At 42.6% G+C, this 15319-nt stretch overlaps 1 protein-coding gene across 5 annotated transcripts in view; it reads right to left on the bottom strand.

Annotated features, from left to right (window-relative positions):
• Positions 1-15319, bottom strand: part of lmx1bb (LIM homeobox transcription factor 1, beta b) — a 58106-nt gene that overhangs the window by 5441 nt on the left and 37346 nt on the right. For all 5 annotated transcript variants that reach the window (XM_079686762.1, XM_079686761.1, XM_079686760.1 and 2 more), the window contains one exon: positions 3241-3473. In XM_079686762.1, coding sequence (XP_079542888.1) covers positions 3241-3473 — 233 coding nt within the window. The remainder of the gene's footprint in view (positions 1-3240; positions 3474-15319) is intronic.

The raw sequence follows: 15319 nt of genomic DNA on the forward strand, positions 1-15319 counted from the left end.
GACATATAGTTTGAAATACATCACTTAGATCCGCATTAGTAGTGGGCAAATGCATCACTGTGTCAGTTGCCACAAAAGCCACAAAGTTCTGTAAACATAACATCAAAAATATTCAAATATCCATAAAAAAGGGTCTCAAAATCTAACCCAGCAGTGTTGTTGATGAATCCTAATGATCCTTTGGGGTCTGGGGGCTGTAAGGAGAGGCACACATGATGGCTCAGTATCTCCGGTTATCTGGTTCTGATAAGTATCTGTATTTTTCGTCCAAAACCTACATTTCGTCTGCGGCATGCCGGGGTTAACCACTGTTCATGTCAACATTCTGAAATCTGGAGACATGCTCAAAAGAGATGCCTGCGATGCACCGGGACACAACATAACGAAGAAGACGCAGAGCAAATATTCCCACAAGTTGACAAAAGTTGACACAAGCACAGATGTATTTGACAAATTCCCCCCGCTTTTGTGCATGTTTAAATGTGAGCCAGATGGTAGTGAACAGTGAGGCTTGGCGAGATGCCTCATTGTGTGTGGAGGCTATAGGCGAGGAACACTAGAGCTGATAAGAGCCGAGGCGCAGGCTTTCTGCAGAAAGGCCCCAAATCCCTCTGTCACTCACCGCGATACAGTGATTTAATTCTTTCCAGCACCAGATCCTGCCCACGCATGGAGAGCCATTAATACAGGGTGGATCGGCTCTGTCCTGTTTCCACTTCCTACTGTATCATACTGTAAACCCACGCTCCCCCTACAAAATCTGCCATTGAAAAGCTGCAGATGGAGCCATGTTTTAGAAGTTTTGACTGCCTGGTCTGCACGGGAGATCTCTTTTTAACTTATTATTTATTGACCTTTTTTGTCAACACATGGACTTTGCTCAAAATAACTATTAACGAACAAAGTTCTTTTAATATAAAGTTTAAATAATATAAAACTAAGAAACATGCCTTAATTAAATCTAAAATCTGTTTTTAATTGATTTTTAAATACAAGATAAATAAAAAATGGACAGATTAAAAAAAAAGTCCAAATCATTATCAAAAATAATGTAAAACTCATTTAAAGAGCAACTTGCAGGTTTTTTTTTTACTACATTTATGCTTAACCTTGCCTGAAAATTACAATTAAAAATGTTAATGCAGGACTTGATATGTTTTACAAGACATAAGGGCAGGAATTCAGAGGAAAAGGAGCCGTTTTGAGCTCTGCTACTAAAAACTGCTTTTTTTAAACGTCATACGTCAAATGCGTCATATTACGTCACATGGGGGAGTTAACTTTCTCATACTCGTTCTCTGCCCAATCCGCGGTAGTAGTTGGTAGTTGGTTTGAGCGGTTGTGATTTAGTGAGCTGGTATTTTTTCGGTAATTTTACATTGCATTTCACCATTTGTAATCATGGTGAGCTGGAGTTTGCAGGTTGCACAAACTCAAGCCTGTCAGGGCATCGAGTCCACAGTTTCCCTCACGGGAAAAGGACCGGAGCTAGCTTTCGTTCCTGGGTGCGTTCTGCATCCACCTCCCTGCAGCACATACTCTCCACAGCTTTATCAGGAAACCGTATTACACCTCTCTCCCCCCTTCGCTGCTCTCTCTCTCCCCCCTTCGCTGCTCTCTCTCCCCTCCGTTACACGGCACCGTAAGACGTAGTGGAGACGTGTGGAGTTGCATTAGGTAACGCTGGTAACGCTGTGGTGGCTGTACTGCTCCAGCCGTCTCCTTTGTGTTTGTTTGTTTCCCCCTGTCTGTGTTGTTTGTGTGTGCGTGGCGGCTGTCACTCCTGGCTCCCGGCTCAACCTCCACTCACCTGCTGCAATCAGCTGTGCACCCTCCCCGACTACACACCTGCTTTCCATCAAGCCATTTACAATGACATATCAACGGAGGCTCCACAACCTTTCTCCGCCAGATCGTCAAGTATCAGCCGTATCTCGCGTCTCTCCTCCGGTACACAGCACCGTAGTGTGGAGTTGCATTAGGTAACGCGAGATACGACTGATACTTGCGCATTAGTTTCTGTTATGGATCAGTATCAACAGTCCTGCCAGTAACGTTACTATATTATCAATGCTACTTTAGTTATAGCCTGATATATGATAGCTAACTTTACAATGTTGTTATGTGACGTTAGCTAACATTCTGTAGCTAACGCCGGTCACTCACCAAGACAGCTGCCCTGTTCTCCACTGGTTCTCCACACACCACAGCTCAATTTCTCTCCGATGGCCGTTATTTTTTCTAATCCTTGGCTGCTCCTGGTCTCTTGGACGCCTAGCAGGCTCATAATTATAATCATATGCATTCGAATATATATTTTCAACCTCTTCTGTGTCAAAACTAGCATTGTGATCCATGTTTATTCATACGCTAGACTGGCCGCTCTCCCCCATGTCACGTCACACGCGGGAGGTCACGTGCGGAGGCTTTTTTATGCGGAAGGGAAAATGTCTTACTAAAACGACGCCAGATGACACTGTAGTGTATATTTCTGTATATTTTTGGGAAAATCTAGTGTATTCATCATTTTCCTACACATTTATTCACTCGTGTCTCTAACCTGCAAGTTGCTCTTTAAAGGTGGGGTGGGTAAGTTTGAGAAACCGGTTCGAGATACAATCTTTGTTATATTCCATGGAATGCTCTTAATATCCCGATAGCAATGAATATCTTAAGTGCTTTGACAAAAAATCCATAAAAAAATGTAATCTGTGGAAGCCGTAGTAGGCTACTGTAAAAAGCACAACCAATCATTTTAGCCTGTCAGCCTTCCATCTGTGCACAAACTTATCTCGTGCCTTCATTGGTCATGTGCGCGTTCGTGTGTGTTGGAGGAGGGGCTCTGTAAGGAAGTGGCAGATTTTTTCCGGCTGTATATTTCGAAATTCTAGCGCACTGAAACCCAAAATGACCTACCCCACCTTTAAATATTAGTCATATCAAAAAGGGATGGATACCATTTTAATTTAAAAATAAATAAACTGAAAAAAGAAATGTGAGATCTATGAATAATCTTAAATATTAAGCAATTGAACAACTAGCTTAGGGAAATACAAATATCTCACCTCTTTAAGTATTACTAACTAAAATCAGTCACAGTTTAGATACATGATGGTGCATGTCTATGTTGGCCCCCACTGAGATGGAGCAGAGCATACAGAATACAACACGCGGGTGCCATATGATGGTGGCACCCCGGTGTTGTTCTCACTCTTGTGTGAGAGGGTGCAGAGCGCTCACCTGAGTCTGAGTCATCGGGGCTAACCGAGCTGAGTAAGTCCTTCTCCCTCTCGTAGTCGATCTTGCACAGCAGCTGGCCTTCCTTCAGGACAAACTCATCGCCCTTCCTCAGCTGCCGGTCGCACACGCAGCAGCAGAAGCAGTTCAGGTGGTACACGCACTCCAGGGCGCGCATCACAAACTCTGTAGGGGCGATTTTCTCCAGGCAGCCGCTGCACTTGGTCGCAAACAACCTATTGAACAAGAGAAAAAGATGATTAGAGCTTTCATCCTTTTGTAATTGTAAAGTTAGGTTAAAGAAATAAAATGCATTGTTGTTCAGTTCAGTACACTAAGGGTTTTGTTGCTCAAGCTTTCCTTGGTGTGTTTTGACCACTAGCTAGTTTCTAGATAGATAATATCGTGCAGCTACTGAAACTCTACTCTTCATGTGCTTCTATCACAGTCTAGCATTTGTCAGTACCCTACAATTGCTAAATGTGGCCACATTGGCTGCTGTTCACCTAAAGTTACTGATAAAGTAACTGTAGCCTTGATTGGTTATTTCACAATTTCAGATTTTCACTAAATAATTATTATGGCCAAAATAATTCACGATGACTAGACTTTTTAAATATCTATAAAAAAATGTAGAAATATAATTATAGGGGCATCGGGGGAGGGAGACAGAGCTGAAATGAAAGGACACAGACAATAAACAAGCTTAAATATAGATGATATTTTCTAATGTTAAGTGCATCTTAACATTATATAAATATATGCTTTTTAAAATATCCCAGTAATTAACTATCTGTATCACGACACAGAACAGAAACGAAAAGCCATATGATGCATCATTCCTGTGGCTTTATTTTGAGTTACCCATCGAGGGTTTTTGACAAAGAGTCAAATTGGCTCGCCCAGCCTGTGGGCAGCCAGGGAGGTGACTCCTTCTGGCAGCAGCTCATCTGTTAAAATGTTCTAGGGTGGGCCTGACACCACGTCATTCCAAAAGAGCCCAGTCATAGGCACCCAAACCCCCTCACTAGTATAAAAAAAGAGTCTGGATCGTGTTTCATTGCAGTAATCACTGAAACCTGATGATCCCAATCAAGCCTTTGCTGACAATGTACACGTTTCTTTCATATCCACAACACTCTAAATGCATCAGATATCATATCGGAGACTGTGATTCATTGCTGACTACTGGGCTGCCCTGGGCTCTGTTCATATTTCATCTTACTGTCTAAAATCATGCCCCCATGGCGCAAGACTGCCTTTATCACCATTTCCTAGACAACACCTCCATCTTCTTTTATATCCTTTCAGGAAGATGTTTGCATTGTTTTATTGGCGACTGAGAGGCATTTAATTTGTTCCGTGTTGTTCAGAAGAAGCCACATTAAGTGGAGCAAGAAGGCAGGGAGTGTGGTTGATCTTGTCCAGCCGTAAAGCTGGATTTATTAGCGGCCTCTTTGTTTGCCCTGGTCTGGAAGACAGCTGGCAACCGCCTATCTATTTGTGGTGAACATCTATTTCATTGTGCAAGGGAGTGAGGCAGCGAGAGGAGCAATTGACATCATGTGCTGGTTCGGGGCAGGGATGAGCGATAGTGATGAATATAATGTGTAAATATGAGCGGAGGGAAACCAAAGGTTGGTTTTGTTATGGTAATGTTGTTATAGGTGCTGATTGAGTACTGATACGGTGTGTGCCTGTGTGTTCACACATGTGTGTATGAGCAGCTGTATGCATGCTGGAAACAAGACAGTGTGGCTTTTGTTGTTGTCTATGCTTTCTAAAATGATGAATCATCCGATCAGCAAATAATGTCATGTTATTTGAATTACGTCACATCAATTGATAGGTTATTAACTAGTTTCATATTTTATGATCACCACCTGTATCTGCTGCAGAATAAACGGCAGTTATAGCCTCCAATTTTATTTTTTAAGCATCACAAAGCGGCATAATAACAGAGATATCAAAAGCTAGCACCCCTCAGGGTTCACACAATCCTTTAATCTTTCATTTATTACAATAAGTTAAGACGATTATTATTACTAACTATGGAAAAACCTCAAGGATAATCCCTTGAAAACAGAACATTTGGCATGTTTCTCAAACAAGCAGCGTTCTAGTTTAAGTGACCTGCCAACCAGGATCTGTCTTCTAAACAAACTTCCAAGTTTGGATGCCAAAAAACTAAAGTCAAGAACAACACTTACTCATAAAATGTATCTGACCCAAATTTAAAAAAGGAAATCATACATGGACACACTCATGTAAAGATAATATTCAGGGACTTGTTTCCTAGTTTTTAGAGGGATTAGTGTGCTACATGCTGGGATCAGGGGAAAGAGGTGATGAATCTGTCAAGACGAGTTCCCAGCTCTAACTCTTATGTTTAGCTCATGATTGCCGGCTTAGGACTAAGAAAGAGAGCAAAAGTTGAGGAAATGACTTGTTAGCGCGGGTTTGATACGTCCAGGGCTCCGCATTCACCTACGACCGCTCTCTCAAATCTTCTCATCTAGATGAAAACATTCTCATTCAGCCCTTTTTCCTTTCTTCTTTCTCCTCGCCGCGTCTAATCTTGTAAGCCATTATTTTTCTATTTCCCCTCTCTGTCACTTTGCATTATTTTTGGTGCTGTAATTCCTATTCGTCCCTTCTGGAATCTTCCTGTCCTGCTTTGTCCTCGGGTCTAATCCGGACTTTCTGCCTGTTTTCAGTCCCCGGTCCCCATTCTCCGCGGGATTCAGATGGAATAGCCATGCATGACGCCCCTTCTATGGCAACCACACCTCCACAGGAAGGCAACGGCGACTTTTCGGATGGGCAGAGAAGGCCTTTGAGAAGCTGGCAGCAGAAGTAAATCCTTCTCTAAGGAACAAGGAGAATTAGCAGGGAGCAGTGGACTAGGGATTTAACCCTACCCCTCTCCTTTGAAAGGCACAGTCAGTCCCACTCCTGCGGCTAGCCACAATCAAACAGAGGAGGAGTGGGGAGGTGGCAGTGGGGAGAGGAGAACACAAACTCCCTGAATGACACAAGCAGTGGATTGTGGAGGAGCCTAATCCCACTTTAATACCTTTCCAAGTTCGGCTGCTAAAGAATGCTCTTTAAAACAACACCACTGTGTGAGCAGTGAAGGTTGACCAGGGGGAGGCAAGCCATTCAGCCTCCCGAACATTACCTGATTAGTGGTTTGAGCACTGGGCCTGTGCGTAAGATGTAAATGATTATTTTATATATAGAAAAACATAACGTTAGTGGAAAAGGAGACTTCACAGCTCTCTGTAAAGCGCCACTGGGATATTACAGATATCAAAGTCCTGTAGGTGTGAGTGGAATAAGACTTAAAGTGATTTAGGTGAGCCTTTACCACGTTCTGACTCTACTTGATCCCAGTGACCCATCACACTAAGACCTGTATTCACCTAAAATCCACTTTCTGGACATTCAGCTGTTTGGGTAACATGACTCCCGGTGTCGCAGAGGCAGGCTCAAAGACACCACAAAGAAGACCACCAGCGGGACAACCCACGTCCCCCAGCTCTCGCTTTTTCCTCCTCCCACACCTGAGCGCACAGATCAAGTGATGAGACTCTTCCTGTGTGGATCAATGGCCGCATCACAAGCGGAGAGAAGTGTCAATATTTACCCTGGGCCTCCCCACAACTGGACTCATAAACGTAGAAAAAAAAGCCAATCTCAGCACATACCTCCCTCCCAGAGGAATCATTACGTCCCTCTTTTTAATCCTGTGTCCACATACCTGTAATCCCTTGCTGTTCTTTCTCGCGTTATCTATGGTTCTCTCTTCCTCTCAGTGACAGATTATCACACTGTTGAGGCTCGTAAAGCTACAAGCTGTGTTTTTAGCAAATGCATAAAAAAAACACAGACAAAAAGGAATAAAAACGCATGGAGACAAAAGCCAACAGAGACCGACGGTTATTTTGTCTGATGAACACTTCACCCAGGCCAAGTGCAGCTGAGAGACTTCTACCTCTCTGCTCTTCTTCTTTCCTCTCTTTTTCAGGCACTTTTGAGAACTATGCTCTCTCCCTTTGAACAGATTATGGGCAACTTAAAGTGTGACAACATCTTAAGCTCTCACCACATGTTGCCAATGATTTGCCTTCTACAGACATTACATTTAATGCTTCTGCCGCAGTGATAAGCATCAGGAAGACTGGGCGGGATAAAAGAAACTCAGAAGAATAAGGAGAGAAGAAGAAGAAGGGGGGGGGGGAGAAGTGGGGAGAGTATGGAGCTGCTTATGGCTCTCGATAATCATGCTACATTTAGCAACACATGCAACAGTCTCACCTACTCCCCTTTTTCTATTGAACAACACTCGGAGAAACACTATAACAATTAAGGGAAGAATAGCTCGGGCTATTATGTCACCGCATCCCTTCAAAGACAGAGGGGATGAGGATTACCCCGGCAGCAGCTGTAAGCTATTACTTTGAAGATAGGCTCTCGTGTTTGAGCAGGAAACCTGTGGCCATGCCAATCACGGCCGAGGTGAGAGATGAGGGCTGGGAGGCAGGTCCGACGAGGGCCTCCGGGCAGGACGAAGGGCATGTGGAGCACTCGGTCAACCGCGCACGCCTGATACTTCCTGACTACATTTCGAATCAGGCCTTTCCTAGCATTTGAGCATAGGTGATTTTGAAGTCTTTACAGAGTAGTTGGAAGTTGGAGGGAAATAGTTGATCACAATCCTTGCATTTATATTGTGTGTAAAAACCTTAAAGTAGTGGTGAACGCACTTTTTTGCCGGGATTTATAATTAAAAGTTTGTAACCAACAATCATTTATTCGATAGTCAGTTAGCTTAGCTTGGCATAAAGACTGGAAGATAACTCGAGCTAACTAAATAACCAGCATGGCACATTACCACCATTGGCCCTTTTTACACTTAGACTTTTCTACGGATTAAACAAATGAGATAAAGCACTTTAAAATAAATCTTTGTAGGGCTGTTTCCCAGTTTCCCGTCTTTATGCTAAGCTAAGCTAACTGTCTGCTGTCTGTAGCTTTATATATTCCAAACAGATGTAAGAGTGGTATTGATCTTCTCCTCTATTTGAAGGCAACACAGCCTATTTCTTAAGATCCCAAATATTCTGATATTTGACTACATTTGAATGAATAGCTTATTTTTCGTTCCAACATTTCAGGTGGGATCTTGTTCTCTGGAAAGAAAACAAACAAATCCATCTCAAAGAGGCAGAAAAAGGAATTGTTAAACAGCCACTTCTCAGCTCCTCGTGAGACACGCCTCGTGTGTGAAATGGTTCTTAGAATCAGCATCAAGAGCTTCAGAGCTTTAGAGGAAAACATTTGATGCCCAGATGTTGGAGGCAAACCTTTTAAATTCTAACATCATGAAAATGACTTTGTTATGTATGGTCCTGTTGTCCTCTAGAAGCAGCCAACACTAGACGCTGACCACACCGGTCTAAAAATAGCAACCTGAATTTAATACAAGTGTTTGATTGCTTGCAGAGGGACAGATGATAACAGGACTCTCCTAACGTTTTACTTCATCACAGTGAAAAAGCTTTCATTCTTTTTTCGCAATGAACTTTCAGTCCAGGTGAAAAGCCCAGTACGGAAAAGTGGGGCAGATAATGCTGTCTCTAAATGATCTCAGTAGCTGACCTTGTTTCATAGTATCAGCATTTCTCTTCGGAGCAAAGATTCATGGAGAGTAATGAAGCCAAATAAAAAGTGCCATCCTTCTGCTCCCAAGGGCCAGCTCCAGTCAGCTCTAAAAGCTGCTTAATCACCATCCCGTGCTTACTACATTAGCATAATAATGGCCTTTAAATTGAGGCTCTTTGTTTTTTAATTAAACTCCCAGCAGGTAAAAGTAAAACACATTAACGGGAGATGTGTACACCACTAATGGCCCAAAGGTGCCTTCTTCATCACACGGCTCTGGCCACAGGGTTCTGCTTGTTCCCCGCACTGAAGCGCAGCAACGGGCTGCCTGCGAGCTCACAGGGGAGGAATGAGACGAGCAGATTGCACTTGGCATAGCAAAGATAATAGCGGAGACGTGTTCGATGTGTGAGTGTATGCATACGCACCTGCCCTACATCTCAGAGGGAGCGCAGTTAGTACAAGCTGCTGAGCAGAGTTATAGTGAACACTGGGTTACAGTTAGTCTGGAGTGAGGTGTTTCCAGAATCGTCTATCCCACACGTCCGCTATTGTGAAAATAAATATGGCCACTTTATTTCTATGGCAGCATGAGCTCCTATGCGCTGGAATGTGCGGCTCCTCAGACGAGTCCCCGGCCAGACAGACATCCCAGGCATATCTGTACATAACGCCATACCGCACAGCTGCACAAAGAAATCCTAACCCTTAAGTCGTTATTCAAATGATCTCATTCCAGGAGGCTGTGTTTCCCAGATTACTCAACAGTTGAAATACAGTTTGGAGAGGAAGAGGTGCTCATGAGTATCCTAACTGACTCAATAGCCTAAAAGACATAGTGTGCAGATATCTCATGATTTTTAAAGCAAATGTGTGAAGGTGTAAATTACCCTGCTGTCAAACTAAATGAAATATGGGGAATATACTGCGTATGATAATGCTACCCTAACAACACAGTCCAAACTGCATGTTCTTGCAAAGCTCCAGGAGCGACAGAGGTATGCCAAGAATTGTCTTGCAGCTTCAAGCGACCCAAACGCTTCTCCTTTACATGTATCTGCTAATGAGCCTCTAGGAAAACAGCGTGGAAATAATCCTCCCCAGCCACACAGGTAGAACAAAGCTCATGGAGTGAAAAGGACAGTGTGTTGGGCAGCAGAGGAGGCTAAGTACACAGCTAAATACAAGAGTAAGCAGGCAGGCACACATGATGCTGTTTGGACAGCTGCTGTTCCTGAGTATGTAAAATGAGTGCAACATCGCATTTAAGCTCAGCTTTTAGAGCTCACAACAAACAATACTCCGAGCAACAGCATCAGCGACTGGAAAGATGAATGTTTTTTTGCATTCTGCTTATTTATTTTTTTACCTGTTCCCAAAGTGGAGTTGATCCCTAAACAAATAAATGACAGGACTGTGAATTACAAGGCTGTTATAAAGTGCTCAGCTCTGCCTTTTGTCACTCCGGTAAGTGAAGCAGTTTGTAAGGGCCATCACCGCTGGAGACCTGACATGTTTACAATGCGGTGCCTCTAAAAAGCAAGACGCCAAGAACAGAGGTAAAAAAAAAATCCCCCGTTAAGCACCCGTAAACTCTTCTGTAAAATCATCTGCACCCATTTTATATATTTCTTTACAATTCTATCGCTGGGCCTCCCTTTGCTTTGCCCTTTCCTAGCTAATCTGCGTGAGGTGAAGCAGAGCCCAACATCGACAAACCACTGCGAGTGATTGCCGCCTCAGAAAGAGCTGGGAGAGCTGAGAGAGTGATGGCTACAATACGTGTAATGGCTATCACATGTTACAGAGCTACGGCTGACTGTAACTGCCCACAGATACACAACATTTATCCTTATTTTTTACTAATGGGACTCAGGACTACAAATTCTCTTGAGGATATAAAAACAATTATGATCTCATGTCTAAATAACTAGTCCTCAAAGGGTTAATTGTGAAATAAGTAATGCTAAGATACTTTACTTTCTTTATTGTAAGAAAATAAATGGACTCATCTTACTAGATTCAGAGCTGGAACGGTTAAAAAACAACATTTGGATTGGAGGGCTTTATAATTACTATTGACCTAGAGGTTCTGGGTCTAAGAAATAAAACAAACAGTAATATGAGGTCTTCTAAAGCACAAGTCTGCAAATATGCAAAGACAGGGTCTGGTGGAGAGCATCACGCTTTGGCTTCTTTTCTCCGCTCCTAATCTGTGGGCCTACACAATATTAAGACGGCTTTGGAGCCACTTGTGACCCAGCTGTGCACTAATGAAAAATTCCACAGCTCTGTGCAGAGGCCAATGGAGCTTGACCCCTTTCCACCCTGAACCAAGCAATGTCCATCTTGAGGAGTTTACCAGGGCTGAAAGATACTGGATTAATAGGTAGCAAAGGAGAAAGGGAGACAATCTGGGAAAGACTGAAAAAAGAGCCCTTGTGTGTTTCCCCCTTCTTCTCTTCCTCCAATCTTTAGTATATTGGTGTGAAGTAAAGTGTTTGCCCAGGTTTTAATGGGCGAGAGATGATCTGGAGATCATTGTGATGGAGGCTGGTTGTATGAGAGGGCTCTATTTATTTAACAGAGATTCAGTCTAAGCCCAAAATTAGTTTGCAGGGGGAACAGAATGAGAGGCGACCGGGAATTAGAGGATGTTCACAAGATCCGGATTCATGTGTCTGTGATCCCACTCCCCTTGATTCTCTGTCTCTGCGTCTTAACCGAGACAAAAGAAAGAAGACCCGGCTGAAGTCTGCCGACTAGATATACAGGATATACAGTGAGCAATTATAGAGTAATGTACACCATGTTAACTACTCACATATAGGTCAATAAACAGTGGTCGTTTTTATAAGGATGTATATGTTTTGGTCTGGTATGTCTTTCATTATCTGTTCCTTTTGAGTTTTTTGCATTTATTTATCCGCATTAAAACATAATTTAATGAACACCAACTCTTCTCCTTTAGTTGCAGCCACACAGACACATAGTCATTCAGATAACATCTAAGAAAATAGCAAAGAAATTTAGAGGAAAAAAATACACAAGATTTATAATGGAAATGGTGCAAATAAAATGCCTCTTTGATGACAGTGTCTCATTTTAAGGGAAATAATGAGGAACAGTTTAAAAATAAGACATCACATCTCAAAATAAGATAATGTTGGCATTTGAAAGACTGCGTCAAATGAGCAGGATCAATACCGATCATTTCACCTAGGCCAATCTTAACTGCAAACTTAAACCCTCATCAAAACAAATGATAATAATCCTCGTCTATAGGAGCATCCAAATAATTAAAGCTCTTGAATTGCCACATACTTTAAAAGATGAGTCCATCTTTGATACCCCTGAGGGAATAGACTACAGAGCTAAATAAGGGATGGGGAGGGCGGGGGTGAGAGAAAATGAAAAAGGGAAAGCAAATGAAAAATAAACATTGTTATTGAAAGACAGGATGCTTTAAGACCCGGGGGCCAGGGATTAACATTCAGATTAGCATTCAAATAATATATTTGAATTTGTGATCAGCAGTCCTCTTCAAAGAGCTAAATCCCAAGATTAGCAGGTGTTATGCTAAAAAGCTGTGTTTTTTTGTCAGGAACGTAGCTACACTAGCCAAACAAATATGTCTTTCAGTGAGAGGGGGCTGGCATGGATGTATGGCTGTAACCATGGCGACGGACTGGTAGTTAGGAGCCTTGGAGAGGGTGCAGTGTTGGAATGTGTCAAACAGACAGAGGGGCGCACAGACGCCGCAGAGCAAACCAAAAACCTGCTGTTTCACTAAAGACCATCCGCTACATTACGGAGACCACCTACAAATTCCAGGGTTCTTTGGGTCGGCCGGGAGAGAAAGGTCATTTTGCATCAGTATTATTATTTCTTTTTTAATATAGGCTTTCCCACTTGGTATGATTTAAGAGCGCCTGGCTGAGGGAGTCAAACATAAAAGTGATGAATGTCTATTAGATGAATACAAAATGATAAACCTCTGCTAAAAGAATCTCATTGCGTTCAACAAAATGCCAAATGCTCCTCGTTGTATCTACCCCATCTCTCTTATTATAGAAATGTTTTAAAATATACTGGAAACAAGAGAAAAATCTACCACATTCTGTAAAAATGTTGTTAAAAATAAATCCAATTACATTTATCTGATGTCTTGTTTAAGGTATGGTATATTCATTTATTTACATTTATTTTTTATTAAAAGTAGACAATTGTTCTTTTATATTAAAGGATTATGGCTTATTAAGGATTATTTATATATTATAATTACATAGACTAACAGATACAAACGATATTTGTGATATCTGAAATACATATATATTAAAAAATATATATTATTTAAACTCTCCCTTGAATAAGTAGAGTAAAATGCTTCTAATTATTAGAAAATATAATATATATAAAATTACAATGGTATTATCTTATTATAACAATCATATAATAAAATAATATAATCTAGGAATATGAGTACTTGTATGTGTTTTTAAATACATAAAACGTGTTCAATTGCACTCAAGTGGAATAGTTCGTGCAGAAAAATGTATCTATTTAATTTTCACTATTGCTATTTTTACTTAAGTATTGAATCTAAATATCTTTATCACTGACCAAAGCAGACCAATTAAATAAAGGTATACTTGAACATTAACTGCAGACTCATATGCCTCCTTCATTTATATTTCTGTTGCTACTTGTCATTTATTTGTATTCTTTTTATGGTTATGCATACTCACAGATTAAAATCATAAACTTCTTTACTTTTTTCCCCTTGTGTTATCTTTGAAGAACCACCTGCAGCAATGAATCTGTTGATGATTTCAACATTGTTACCTACAATATGCATTCCACCCTCGGTGCAAAGAGCCCTATAAGAACAATAAAATAATTGTGTGGACTTGCTGCAACCTGCATTGTGTACGTGGGTGTTTGTGTGTTAAATCTTGAAAGGGAAATTCTCTCACAATCGCAGCAGCTAATGTTACTGTGGAACTATTTTGTTCATGTCTTTTGCCTGAGGAGGTCTGGCACAGTCGTCTGTAACCTTTTTTGCTCTTTCTCTCTGCTTTCCACAGCCGTTCACACCGCATGTGTCTGTCATGTGGTTGGTGGAGTATAACATCTTATCTCTCCAACTGGAAAAGAACAGGTTCGGCAAAATTCCCTTTTCTCCGCGTAGAGCCTTAAAGGCACAGAATGGAGGAGCATGGCACGGCACGTCTGGCCTCTCCACAAACCCAACCGACAGTATCTGCATGGCCCTGCGGCGCTAACTTCCAGACAACTCACACCCTTTAGTGACTGCATTGTGACCCCTAACAGAGCACTGACAGGGTTTGTGTTCCCTTTGCTTTATAAAGGACGGGACTCAATTAATTGACATTGTCGTGAAGCCCGCAGAGATACAGGTGCCTCGACTCGGATGATTCAAACATATAAAGCATGGTTAACCGGCATGATATGAATTCTCCAGAGAGCGTGATGCAGCTGTAGTTATGCATATCTCGCCTATCTCACTGGTGCCCCTGCCACTCATTGTGCACATGATCGGGCCGATATGGATGCGTATTTGTCTTTAGATGTGATGACAATGTCCCCCGCCGCAGTGACACCCGTGGCCAGCCCCTTCAGAAAAAGGAAAAAGGTTTGTATTCACCCTCCGATTTTACACTCTCTTTAGCCCACGGAGTGTCTTTGTGTGGCGGGGAGCAGTCCCATTCTCTGTGGCTGTCTGAAAAAGCAGCTGTTTCTATAATGCTGTGGCAGCACTTTATGTTGCAGAATGATAAATGAAGGGGAAGAGGCAGATCTGAGGTGCAGCTGAAGCGCACACACGCAGAAACAATGGCATAGGAGGGCCTGTGCACTACATGGATATGCTCTCTACCGCCTCTCTCTTTCAACACACACACACACACACACACACACACACACACACACACACACACACACACACACACACACACACACACACACACACACACACACACACACACACACACACACACACACACACACACACACACACACACACACACACACACACACACACACACACACACAGGTTAGACTCCTGGAGCTAACTCTTAGCTAGAGGTTATGAGAGCGTGTTGAAACAGGGGGGGCTAACCGACTGACACGTCCCACCAGTCCCAGTCAGACCCAGGGGACAGAGAGGTTGTGGTCCCCGTCCCACCGGGACCTGTCGCTCCTCTGGCCTCGGGGCAGTCATCTTCCTCTCCGCCACCGACCTAATGACAGAGCCTGCAGGCCTCATCACTCCACCCCCTGCTCCACGCTCCTCTCGCCCCGTTGTCCTACCCAGGTGCCTGTCAGAGGGGTGTCTGCTCCGTGACTGGTGTAGCCGCTCACATAAAGGCCCCCCCCCCTCCTCCTCCCGCCG

Source organism: Notothenia rossii (assembly GCF_949606895.1).
Source record: "Notothenia rossii genome assembly, chromosome: 6".
In the NCBI taxonomy this organism is placed as follows: Eukaryota; Metazoa; Chordata; class Actinopteri; order Perciformes; family Nototheniidae; genus Notothenia; species Notothenia rossii.